At 35.2% G+C, this 12,983-nt stretch overlaps 1 protein-coding gene across 4 annotated transcripts in view; it reads left to right on the top strand.

Annotated features, from left to right (window-relative positions):
* VPS50 (VPS50 subunit of EARP/GARPII complex) overlaps positions 1–12,983 on the top strand; it is a 142,583-nt gene that overhangs the window by 17,325 nt on the left and 112,275 nt on the right. For 2 of the 4 annotated variants that reach the window (XM_059073917.2, XM_067042500.1), the window contains exons 3-8: positions 5,029–5,151; positions 7,819–7,890; positions 10,050–10,103; positions 10,902–10,972; positions 11,726–11,843; positions 11,927–11,962. In XM_059073917.2, the coding sequence (XP_058929900.1) occupies positions 5,029–5,151; positions 7,819–7,890; positions 10,050–10,103; positions 10,902–10,972; positions 11,726–11,843; positions 11,927–11,962 (474 nt within the window). The remainder of the gene's footprint in view (positions 1–5,028; positions 5,152–7,818; positions 7,891–10,049; positions 10,104–10,901; positions 10,973–11,725; positions 11,844–11,926; positions 11,963–12,983) is intronic. The other 2 variants (XM_059073918.2, XM_067042501.1) reach the window with 1 other exon arrangement.

Raw genomic sequence — 12,983 nt, forward strand, 5'->3', positions numbered from 1 at the left:
CTCTTCATGACATTTGTTTTTTTTCTTAGATTCCATATATATGTGTTAGCATGCGGTATTTGTTTTTCTCCTTCTGACTTACTTCACTCTGTATGACAGACTACAGGTCCATCCACCTCACTACAAATAACTCAGTTTCATTTCTTTTTATGGCTGAGTAATATTCCATTGTATATATGTGCCCCATCTTCTTTATCCATTCATCTGTTAACGGACACTTAGGTTGCTTCCATGTCCTGGCTATTGTAAATAGAGCTGCAGTGAACATTGTGGTACATGTCACTTTTTGAATTATGGTTTTCTCAGGGTATATGCCCAGTGGTGGGATTGCTGGGTCGTATGGTAGTTCTATTTGTAGGTTTTTAAGGAACATCCATACTGTTCTGTATAGTGGCTGTATCAATTTACATTCCCACCAGCAGTGCAAGAGAGTTCCCTTTTCTCCACACCCTCTCCAGCATATATTGTTTCTAGATTTTTTGATGATGGCCATTCTGACTGGTGTGAGATGATATCTCATTGTAGTTTTGATTTGCATTTCTCTAATGATTAATGATGTTGAGCATTCTTTCATGTGTTTGTTAGCAATCTGTATATCTTCTTTGGAGAAATGTCTGTTTAGGTATTCTGCCCATTTTTGGATTGGGTTGTTTGTTTTCTTGTTATTGAGCTGCATGAATTGCTTATAAATTTTGGCGATTAATCCTTTGTCTGTTGCTTCATTTGCAACTATTTTTTCCCATTCTGAGGGTTGTCTTTTGGTCTTGTTTATGGTATTCTTTGCTGTGCAAAAGCTTTTAAGTTTCATTAGGTCCCATTTGTTTGTTTTTATTTCCATTTCTCTAGGAGGTGGGTCAAAAAGGATCTTGCTGTGATTTATGTCATAAAGTGTTCTGCCTATGTTTTCCTCTAAGAGTTTGATAGTGTTTGGCCTTACATTTAGGTCTTTAGCCCATTTTGAGTTTATTTTTGTGTATGGTGTTAGAGAGTGTTCTAATTTCATACTTTTATATGTACCTGTCCAGTTTTCCTAGCACCACTTATTGAAGAGACTGTCTTTTCTCCACTGTATCTTCTTTCCTCCTTTATCAAAGATAAGGTCACCATATGTGTGTGGTTTTATCTCTGGGCTTTCTATCCTGTTCCATTGATCTATATTTCTGTTTTTGTGCCAGTACTATACTCTCTTGATTACTGTAGCTTTGTAGTATAGTCTGAAGTCAGGGAGCCTGATTCCTCTAGCTTCATTTTTCGTTCTCAAGATTGCTTTGGCTATTTGGGGTCTTTTGTGTTTCCATACAGATTGTGAAATTTTTTTGTTCCAGTTCTGTAAAAAATGCCAGTTGTAGTTTGGTAGGGATTGCATTGAAACTGTAGATTGCTTTGGGTAGTAGAGTCATTTTCACAATGTTGATTCTTCCAATCCAAGAACATGGTATATTTCTCCATCTATTTGTATCATCTTTAATTTTCTATTTGTATCATCTTTAATTTATGTTCATTTTGTTTATGTAAAATTTTGCCTCATACATTTATATTGGCTTGCAAAACTTGTTCTCTTTTACGTGAAGAATTATGTATTTCTGTACATTTCCAATCCTAGAAAACCAGTTTATATAATGACAAAATTCTGATGTAATTGTTTTAAGAATATGCCATCTAGCTGTTTGTTTATTTTTCTAATTTACATGCATAAAATATCCCTAAAATCATTTTACATTTATTGTTATTTCTAGTTAGAAGAAAGAAGCCTTTCCGTAAGAGTTTGTGGAAAATTTTGACTATCAAAACAAGAACATGTTGTCTCTTCCTTTCCTTTTGTTCATATGTTCCCTTTTTTATACAGTTATACAGTTCACTGTGTAAATTAATTTTAGCTTGATTCATGATTTTTATCTACAGTGTGCCTTGGCACTTTGGAACATAATGATGGAGAATAAGGAGAAACCTCAGTTCTCAAGAAGTGTGTAGTCTCGTCGAGCTGTCAGCACTAACAGCAATGAAATGTTTAGAGAGTGATTTGGTAGCAGCAGAGTCTTACAGACAACCAGTGCAGTGGGATTAACAGGAACATGGTGATTGGGATTCTAGGCAGAATGGAGTTTGTCTGATTGAGTTCAGATGTATGTTTTCACACAGGAGCCACTAAGCTGTCTGAAAGGAGAGGGTATTTTATAGCGATATGGTACTGGGCATTTGTTTTTGTTTTTGAAGTCTGCTTTGTGTGCTATGTTTCTTTTTCTGCCTTTCTTGGTTTTTCTCTCTCTCCTTAGTCCAGGTTACTTAGAGTGTCAAGTGTTACATGTCACTTCTTTGAAATTATATGAGTTTGTCTGCTCTCTGTGATATAATTGCTTAGTTCTCTAGGAAGGAATGGCGTTTGACCTTTTTATATGCATATACAGATTGTACTCTTTTTTACAGATTCATCATACTTGTGAAATGTGCACTTGTGAAATATTTATAAATGAAATCATGCTTTCCCTTTGACATTTTTAATAACTTTGGATATTTGTTTCACTGTCGTTTTGAGTGTGTGTGTACGTATGTATGTCCTTTACAGGTGAAAAAAAACTAGGCATGAAGAGACTAAGTAAGTTGTCCAAGGTTAATAACAGAGTTGCAGCTAAAACCTAAGTGTCTTTACCTTTAGAACAATCAATTAGGTTGTATAGGGAGAACAGCATGTAGTTACATGCCATTGGCATTTACACATTTGAGATGAAAGTGCTCATTCATTGCAGTCTGTTTGAATTCCTGGCTTGTTTCATATCTGATGGTTTTCATTCTTAGCAATTTTTGTAATCTTTAATTTTTTTGTGAATAGTACCAAGTACATTTATTTGCTAGTGGTGCTATGCAATTACTAGGGAGGCAACATTGCTATATCCTCACTTGGGCTTTATTCCTTCCCTCAGCTTGCAGCATCTGAAGCTGGTATTTCAAATGCCTATGACCCTTTAGGGAGGGGGATTGCCAGTAATTTCTCATCTCTTTTTCTATTTCATGTCTCACTGTCGATTCAGATTTCCACTGGATGCAGGGAGGTTGCCTGTGGATAGGCGAACTAGTTGGGAACCCTTCCACAAATGGTGTGGGTTTAACCCATGTCTGTTAAACCTCTTCAGTGCCATTGTCCCAGGTGCTACACAGATTAGTGGGTTGTAGATAAATCCCCACCGAAATACAGCTCCACTGTTAGGATGCTGGATTTCTTAGTACACTCATAGTATCTAATTGCATGCTAAATCAGTGATGGCTGTCTTTAACCTTTTTTTTTTTTCTTGGTTAGTGTATTTTTATAAGTTGAGTTTTGGTACTGAAGAGGCATTTTCTTTTTCATACACTTTTAATTCTGTAGGTTTAGTGTTTATATGACTTTGCCTTCTCTTTTCAATTTATTGGAATTTTAAATGTAAACAGTTAAGTATTCTCTTAAGTTTCAGATTTATTGTTCTAATATTTTCTTTTAGCTTGAATATACTAAGAGGAAATTTTAATAATTTTATCAATTTAAAATATAAATTAAAATCTAAGAGATATATAAGATAGGTTCTTTTTTATAAATGAAAACTAGCCCTGCAATAAAATAATCTAGAGTATCTCTAGATACTCTAGAGATACTCTAGATTGGAAAATATTGTCCTCAAATTAACCGTATAATTTTTGTGTATTTAATTAGTGATGATTCATTAAGAATTTTTGTTAAGTATTATTTTGACTGTAAAATGATTCTAAATACTAGTTTCCTTTTTAAAAAATTTACTTATTTTTTTTGGGCTGTGTTGAGTCTTCATTGCTGCGCACAGGCTTTCTCTAGTTGTGGTGAGCGGGGGTTACTCTTCATTGAGGTGTGCGGGCTTCTCATTGCGGTGGCTTCTCTTGTTGCAGAGCACAGGCGCTAGGGCACGCGGTCTTCAGTAGTTGTGGCTCGTGGGCTCTAGAGCGCAGGCTCAGTAGTTGTGGCACACGGACTTATTTGCTCCACGGCATGTGGGATCTTCCCGGAGCAGGGCTCGAACCCGTGTCCCCTGCATTAGCAGGCGGATTCTTAACCACTATGCCACCAGGGAAGTCCCAATACTAGTTTCTTTTTGTGTACTCAAATGTATTTGAGATTAATTTTAATAAAAATAAAATTTAATAAAAAACTGAATGATTAAATTATATGTCTATAATGTCTTGATTAATGAGTGTGTCAGAGAGTGGGTATCTGAGTTATTGAAATTTTCCAGTTAACTGAAGGTTTATCCAATTATGCAGTGAACTTGCATAGGATGAGGATGCTGACGTTAGGGGGAGGGATTTGTCTGTTAAGCTCTTTTTTTGTTGTATAAATCCATAGAAGCCCCATACTCTATCATTAGAAAGCAAGCATTTTATCAAACTCAGAGCTTTAGGTTCATAATCAGTTCATTAATTGTAGAATCAGTACACCTTGAGGGAAGCCTCATGGAATTACAGAGCTAAACTTGTGAACCTTTTCTAGACATAAAATTATAGAACTAATTTTTGAACCGTTTCTGGTACCAGTATTTCTTAGCCAAGCAGTGAGATTTTCAGCAGAAGGAAGGATTTCTGCTGTTCAGTGTTCCAATACTAATTGTGACCTGAAAGTCATTGAGATGTATGCTGGTTATCTGCGGTGAGAGAGATTTAGAACATTGTTAGATGATGAAAACGTATATATATGTGATATGTATATATGATAGATATTAGGTAGTCTCTTTGTTTTTTCCTTTTGTTAAACATCTAAATTCTATCAGCTACTAGTTGGCATGCAAGGAATCGAAAATAAAATCTAGATCTTCAGACTGGCTCGTTTTTCCCTTCAGTAGACGGGTAGTTTTTAGTGTTTGGCTGTTTACTAATTTTCCATGAACTTTCCTGTTTTCTATTAGTTTGTCTCCTTGGTCAGAATGTTTCCAGGGAATATTGTCAGTGTTAAGACAGATGATTATTTATTTCCATGCAGATAGAATTATAACAGTTACAAGTACTATAATTGTGGTTTCATTTCCTTTAAAGGAGGAATTCCGAGAACTTCGAGAACAACCTAGTGATCCTCAAGCTGAACAAGAACTAATTAATAGTATCGAACAAGTGTATTTTTCTACGGACTCATTTGATATTGTTAAATATGAGCTGGAGGTAAAAAAAAAATTCATTAACTTATCTGAAGCCAATTTTGTTCAGTGACTGAATTTGTGAGTGAGATATGAATGCCTTTTAGGGACATTGTAGTTTTTTGATACCAGGACTGGTCTATGATGACCATGTTGTGACTAAATGAACTATCAGCATTGTTTAAAGATGAGAGTATTTTTAAAAATGTAAAATTAAGTGCAGCTATAGAATATTGGTCCAGGAATATTTTTGTATTTTTGGTTTTTAACTGTTATCACACAATATGTTAGTATGCTGTCTCTATCGTATTTTATGTTGGCTAAATATGTTTGGGAAAGCTCTGAGACTTTTAATCATGAAAGTATATTTACATAATTGTTTAGTCATAATAAATACCCCATGCCTTAATTTTTTTAAAATTTATTTTTTAACATCTTTTTTGGAGTGTAATTGCTTTACAATGTTGTGTTAGTTTCTGCCGTATAACAAAGTGAATCATCTATACATATACATATATCCCCATATCCCCTCCCTCTTGCTTCTCCCTCCCACCCTCCCTATCCCACCCCTCTAGGTGGTCACAAAGCACCAAGCTGATCTCCCTGTGCTATGTGGCTGCTTCCCACTAGCTATCTATTTTATGTGTAGTGGTGTATATATGTCAGTGCCACTCTCTCACTACGTCCCAGCTTACCCTTCCCCCTCCCTGTGTCCTCAAGTCTATTCTCTATGTGTCTTTATTCCTGTCCTGCCCTTAGGTTCTTCAGAACCTTTTTTTTTTTTTTTTTTTTAGATTCCATATATATGTGTTAGTATACAGTATTTGTTTTTCTCTTTCTGACTTCACTGTATGACAGACTCTAGGTCCATCCACCTCTCTACAAATAACTCAATTTCGTCTCTTTTTATGGCTGAGTAATATTGCATTATATATATGTACCGCATCTTCTTTATGCATTCATCTGTTGATGGACACTTAGGTTGCTTCCATGTCCTGGCTGTTGTAAATAGTGCTGCAGTGAACATTGTGGTACATGTCACTTTTAAAATTTATTTATTTATTTTTGCTGTGTTGGGTCTTCGTTTCTGTGTGAGGGCTTTCTCTAGTTGTGGCAAGTGGGGGCCACTCTTCATTGCAGTGCATGGGCCTCTCACTATCGTGGCCTCTCATGTTGCGGAGCACAGGCTCCAGATGCGCAGGCTCAGTAGTTGTGGCTCCGCGGGCCTAGTTGCTCTGCGACATGTGGGATCCTCCCAGACCAGGGCTCGAACCCATGTTCCCTGCATTAGCAGGCAGATTCTCAACCACTGCGCCACCAGGGAAGCCCAACATGTCACTTTTTGAATTATGGTTTTCTCAGGGTATATGCCCCATAGTGGGATTGCTGGGTCGTATGACTTCAGACTATACTACAAAGGTACAGTAATCAAGACAGTATGGGACTGGGACAAAAACAGAAATACAGATAAATGGAACAGGATAGAAAGCCCAGAGGTAAACCCACGCACATACGTTCACCTTATCTTTGATAAAGGAGGCAAGAATATACAATGGAGAAAAGACAGCCTCTTCAATAAATGGTGCTGGGAAAACTGGACAGCTACATGTAAAAGAATGAAATTAGAACACTCCCTAACACCATACACAAAAATAAACTCTAAATGGATTAAAGACCTAAATGTAAGCCCAGACACTATAAAACTCTTAGAGGAAAACATAGGCAGTACACTCTATGACATAAATCACAGCAAGATCCTTTTTGACCCACCTCCTAGAGAAATGGAAATAAAAGCAAAAATAAACGAATGGGACCTAATGAAACTTAAAAGCTTTTGCACAACGAAGGAAACCATAAACAAGACGAAAAGACAGTCCTCAGAATTGGAGAAAATATTTGCAAATGAAGCAACTGACAAAGGATTAATCTCCAAAATTTACAAGCAACTCATGCAGCTCGATATCATAATTGTTTATAACATTGGCATTTTACATTTATAAGAACTTCAAAAAAAGTCAGAATAGTAAAATTTGGGTTTTAGGTGAAACCAATTGCAGGATGCATATGTACTTCATATGCAGTACATACAGAGTACCCAACATATTCTGAAATTTCATCATCAGTTGACAGACTTGAAGTCTAACTTGGGAGTTTCCCGTCTACACAGTGGTATGCATTTTTGTTAGTTCCCCTACTATCCTCCAGAGTATGTATAATCCAGAATGTACTTCAACTGTCACTATCACACTGTAGTGCTTAGTTACCATTCATAGTATTTCAGAGGGGAAATATGTTTTGAGTTCTGTCCTGGACTAGTAGGGATATATGGTGGCTGGTAGAGTGGGGGATTAGGGTTAGGACTTTCTCACATTCTCCTGTTGCAGGTTGTGGAAGGAGTGTTTCCCAGCTCAGGGGCCAGAGTCCCAGTGGTAGTGGGGATTCCAGGATGTTGGAGGTGGCAGCAGTGGAGATAGCAGGGGTGGGTGAGGGATGGAACTTGAGTACCAAGGGTTTGGGTAACAGAGATATAGGCTTTTGTGTCTGGAGTCTAGTGGGGAGGTGGGGAGGATGGGAGGAGTGGGATGTGACACCGTTTTGTATGTGCAGGTTGTAGTTCCTAAGTCAGGTGTGCAGGTAAATGAAACCAAATTAAACAATTGATTTTTTACTCTTTATTTATGGATTTTTTTAGAAGCTCCCTCCTGTTCTCAATTTGCAAGAATTAGAGGAGTACAGAGACAAATTAAAACAACAGCAAGCTGCAGTAAGTAAAAAACACATTTCTGACAAAACTGTAAATGAAACACAACAAAGAGGTGTAACGTTTGCAGGTTTTATTGTTTAACTAATATACTAACATTTTAAACAAATCTTATTATTTAACATGACTCAAATGATACATTTATACATATTCAAATTTATTGTCTATTCAGTTTCCCTCACATTACCTTGATAGATGTGCTTCTAGAACTTGGAGTTCTTTCTCTGGAATCCTAAACGTGATCAAAGAATTTTGAACTTTTTTTTAGATTACTAGGTACCTTTTTAGATTACTCCTTGTCATGCATGCATAACTTTCCTACCCATAGTTTTATGATGGAACTTTCTTATCTCAGAATAAAGGCTCCCACTTCTAGTTGAAATAGGTCCGAAGAGATTACAGGGTTAAGATTCAGAAAGTCTGAATTGCTGTCACTATTAATTGTGTGATGTTGGGCAGGTCACTTAACCTTGCTAAATCTCTTGTTTCATCTGTGAAGTAATGGCTTGGGTTGGGCCTGCATTTTCTCTGATGCTGTAAATTCTGTGATTTTGTATTTTCCTTGTGTTAGGCTGAATTCCTTTTATAAAACTCAGACTGTACTGTAGAAGATTAAATAGTGATAGTAAGTGGTCTTGTTAATTTTTTAATACTGAAAGAGCAATAGTAATAAATTTAGCCATTTTATTTTAAGGTATGATCTTTAATAATACATCTGACAAAATAAAGGAGGATATACTTCTCCTTCTTTAGTGTTACACCCAAAGGTCTCAGTGGGTGCTTGGATCTCCCTGGGGGTAGCAGCATTGGTGTGGGGAAGGGCCTTGAGCACTAGAGGGTTGTGTGGTAAAAATATGTTGTTTTTGGAGAATTAGAGTTCAGTGGATGGTGGCACCTTTTGCCTTCTCCTGGTTTCAGCATATTTAAATATGTACTCCTCCATCTCTGTACTTTATGTGGTAGTATTCTTTTGGGGATGAACCCCACCACAAGGGCCATGTAGCACAGTGGCCTTTGGAATTTAATCAACCTGGCCTTGAATCCTGACCTTGCAGCTTACTAACTGTGGGTGAATTACTGCTGTGTTTAAGATTACTCATCTGGAAAATGAAACATGTAACCCATTTCAGTAGATTGTCATAAGTACTAATTGAGATAATGTAGGAAAAGCAGTCAGTACACTGCCTAGCACAGTGTAGACTAACAATAACTACATGGTCTATTTAAAACAAAAAAATGAAAAACCCATAACTCAAAAAAAAAAAAAAAAGGCAATGACCCAAATAAATAAAGTGATAAAAAAACCCCAATTTGGTAAAATTAGGTGGGTTTCTGTCTGTGTACTATACAGAATCTATACACATTCATATCTATACAAATCTATACAAATTCAGAGCAGATTAAGAAAACATGAAAGAATTAATGCAAACTTTGAATGTATGTGTAGTGTTTTGTTCTTAGTTGGATTGGGGAAGGGGATACAGTTGTGTTTCTTGAGCAGATATTCACTGAATACCATTGGTGTGCCATGCTTCATGCTGGACGTGGTACCTCTGTAGTGTAGTCCTACAGGGGCCCCTGAAATTGTGAAATAAGAGCCTTATGTTCAAAATCATTATAATTCTAACTCGCATACTTTACCGTTTTTCATGGAACTGACCAAGAAACCTTAGGTATCTTCATAGCGCTCCAGAAAACATGTTTCCAGTTTTTCAGAAGTAGTGGACCAAACTGCTGTTTGTCTTCTTACGCGGTACAAAGGATTTAAAGGGTGTTCTGTTTCCCAGATAGTATTTCCATAAATTCAGTAGATTAAACATTTATTTACCTTAACAAGTCTATCTTTTTTAAAGCAAATCCTGTACCCTTAAAGATGGTTATACTTTTGTGCATGTTAGTTAAAGCAGATACTCATATTATTAACAGTAACAATGACCACTTATTGAGTTTCTATTAAGGACCAAGTACTGTGCTACATGCTATACCTCTTGTACTAATTTCATAGCCAAAGAAATATATGTGTCCATAGCATGCCAATATTTGCTGTAGAAGTTATTAGGAAGACCTATGGAATATTCTTGCTAAAATTTTAAATGTAAAATGTAATAGGAAGCATGAGGCTTTTTCTTTTATTTCCTTTGTTTGATTGCATGTTCTTATAGGTCTCTAAAAAAGTAGCAGATTTAATCCTTGAAAAACAGCCTGCTTATGTAAAGGTAGGATAACATTTGTTATTTTTAATAGTAAAATATTAAAAATGTTTGAGTGACTTATAGTTGGAACTTGAAATATTTTAATTTATTCTTTTGTCTATAGTTTATAGCAGCATATTAACTCTATTTGGGTTGTGTATGTGTATGTTTTTTTCTCTCATTTGGGGAATTTACTAAACTGCAAGAAGTGGAAGAGTTTTTGTATTTGTTTCTAAAGTAATCTATTTGGTTTTTCTAACTTGAAGAGCCAATGAAAATTGATTCAATGCACTTTTTAATCATAGATCATCAATAATCAGTCTGCCTTTAAAATATGATAAAATTGGTACTGTCTAGCTGAATCTGCCCTTTCATCAGAAAATAAGAGACTTCAAAATCCAGTGAAATATCTAACAGTGTTCAAATGAAGACATTCATTGTCAAAGCATCTTAGCAAACAAATCATATTTGTCATATCCTTGATTACCTCGTGAAGTTCTGTTGGATAGAAACATTTAAATGGATATATTATTAGTATTTATTTACACCCGTCTAAAGAGGTTGAGTCTAGATTTCCTTACAAGCAATGCTGCCTAAATATTTTGTCACATGCCATTGTGCAAATCAATTGAAAGTGGTTATTTAAAATAATTTTGTGGAAAAATATACCAACAGTGTTCAAGTTCAGGTATTTTTGTTGCTACTTTGTTTTCCAAGCAGGCTTTTCTTTGAAGCCCACTAAAGTTTTTGCTAGAGAACCATACCAATAAGAAAGAAAAATAAAATGCCTCAAACAGTAACCTACACCTAATCTTTCCATAGGAACTTGAAAGAGTTACCTCATTACAGACAGGTCTTCAGTTAGCTGCTGTTATCTGCACAAATGGGAGGAGGTATTGCATTTGATGATACTTTGTTCAAGCTGAGTAACATTTAAGAGAAACTCTGAAACTGTCATCGAAAATTGTTCTTTTTTATGATGATTGCAGTTTATAGAATGCCATTCATTAACTGAATGGTCTAAAAACTGCACTAAGAAGGTCTGTGAGAAATGTCTTTAAATCTAGTTATGGATTAAAAATATTTCTGTTTTTGTGTTGCTTAAATCAGTGCTTCTCAAACTGTCTTTGGTGAAGGGCCAGTCTTTTTTTTTTTCCTTTTAAATTTCCAACTTGTTACAGACTATTGTTTCTGTAAAATGCAATTACTAGGAAAATGAATTTTAAAAAACCCAAGCAAACACATACAACATAGTCTCATTTTTTCTATTATTAGATTCATCAAGCATAAAATTATTGTGTTAACTTTTGCTCTGTGTGTTAAAAAAATTTTTATTATTAGATTCATTGAGCATAAAATTGTTTTGTCAACTTTTGTTCTACATGTTTTTAAATGCTTATTCTCATTTTCTGTACTTTTCTTGTGGTAGACCAGTAACAGTTTGAAGATTGGTATCAGACCACCCACCATGCTTCAAGTAACGCTGGTTTAGTTTGAGCCGTTGAATACATTTGTCAAATAGTGCTCACAGTCCCCCAATTTAAGAGCAATTCAGGATACTATCTCATTAATTGCCTAATTGTTCTGTGTGGAGAGTGTTCTTATTGTACTAGAAAAACTTAACTATTTATTTTTCACTTTTACAGACACTTGAATATTGCAAAGGAAGGTTTTACTCAAGCTAGTTTAGGTCTTCTTGCAAATCAAAGGAAACGTCAGTTGCTGATTGGACTTCTGAAATCTCTGAGAACTATAAAAACATTGGTATATACAGGCTTCTTTTTAAAAATTAAAGCTTAATTTTATGGTTGAAACAGATTTTACCTTTTGATTTATGTTTTTTTCAGCAAAGAACAGATGTCCGCTTAAGTGAAATGCTGGAGGTAAGTTTACAAGGCTTGGAAATTTGGTGATCCTAATAATATTAAGTAGAGAATTATTGTGAAAAAAATTCAGATGTGCATTTTTCTCAAATTGGTATATGGTATGAAGATCACTTTTAGACATGTAAAGGAAGTTGCTCTAGCGCATCTTTTTCTATTGACATGATATACTTCATTTAAAAAAAATTATTGGGGGAAATGTTCAGCTTGTAGCAATGTGGGAGTGTTAACTTCAGTATCTTTTGATTATATCTGTGCCCAAATAGCAATGAAATTATCTTTTGTGTCTAACATAAAGTAGTGATTTGATGAGTATGTCATAGATTAGTTATGTTTGGTGTCTCATATATTAATTGATTTTCTGTGAAAATCAATAATCTGTTTTCTGTTTGATGCTTTCTTAGCATTGTCTGTATACTTTTGTTATAAGATTCACCAAAGCCTAATGTATTATGTGTTTCCCCATAATACTTGAGCACCTTTGGGTAGGTACTTTGTCATCATCTCAGCATCCCCTGTGGTTTGAATTGCCTTTGTTGAATTTAGATATGAGCTTAAGGAACTTTTTTTTAAATGATTTTCTGTTTAATCACTGTATTACTTCTAAACTATTCCCACTAAAACTAGGGTTTGAGAAATCCATATGGAAAATTCATTTGGCATTAAATTACTGTTTAGGAATATTTGGGGCCATTAATGAATATTTCACTTTTTTCCAAATTTATTTGTTTAAGAATATTTATGGATTTATGATAGTAGAACTGTTGAATGTTGATTACAAGTAGAATGCATACTGTTTTGGAACGTTTTATATAAACATTACTGAACGAAGAATGTTAACAGTTAAAGAACTCCTTCCCTCTGAAGCAGCCTGTACTTCTGTATAGGCTTTATCTACATGTCATGGTCTCAGAGGGCTATTACTGTGTTTTTAAGGGAACAGCATATTTTTTTCATGGATACATTTTAGGCCTGGAGGTAGTTGCTTTATTATATTTTACTATTTATCTGTTGTTGGTAT

This window comes from Kogia breviceps, chromosome 9 (assembly GCF_026419965.1).
Source record: "Kogia breviceps isolate mKogBre1 chromosome 9, mKogBre1 haplotype 1, whole genome shotgun sequence".
Lineage (NCBI taxonomy): Eukaryota > Metazoa > Chordata > Mammalia > Artiodactyla > Physeteridae > Kogia > Kogia breviceps.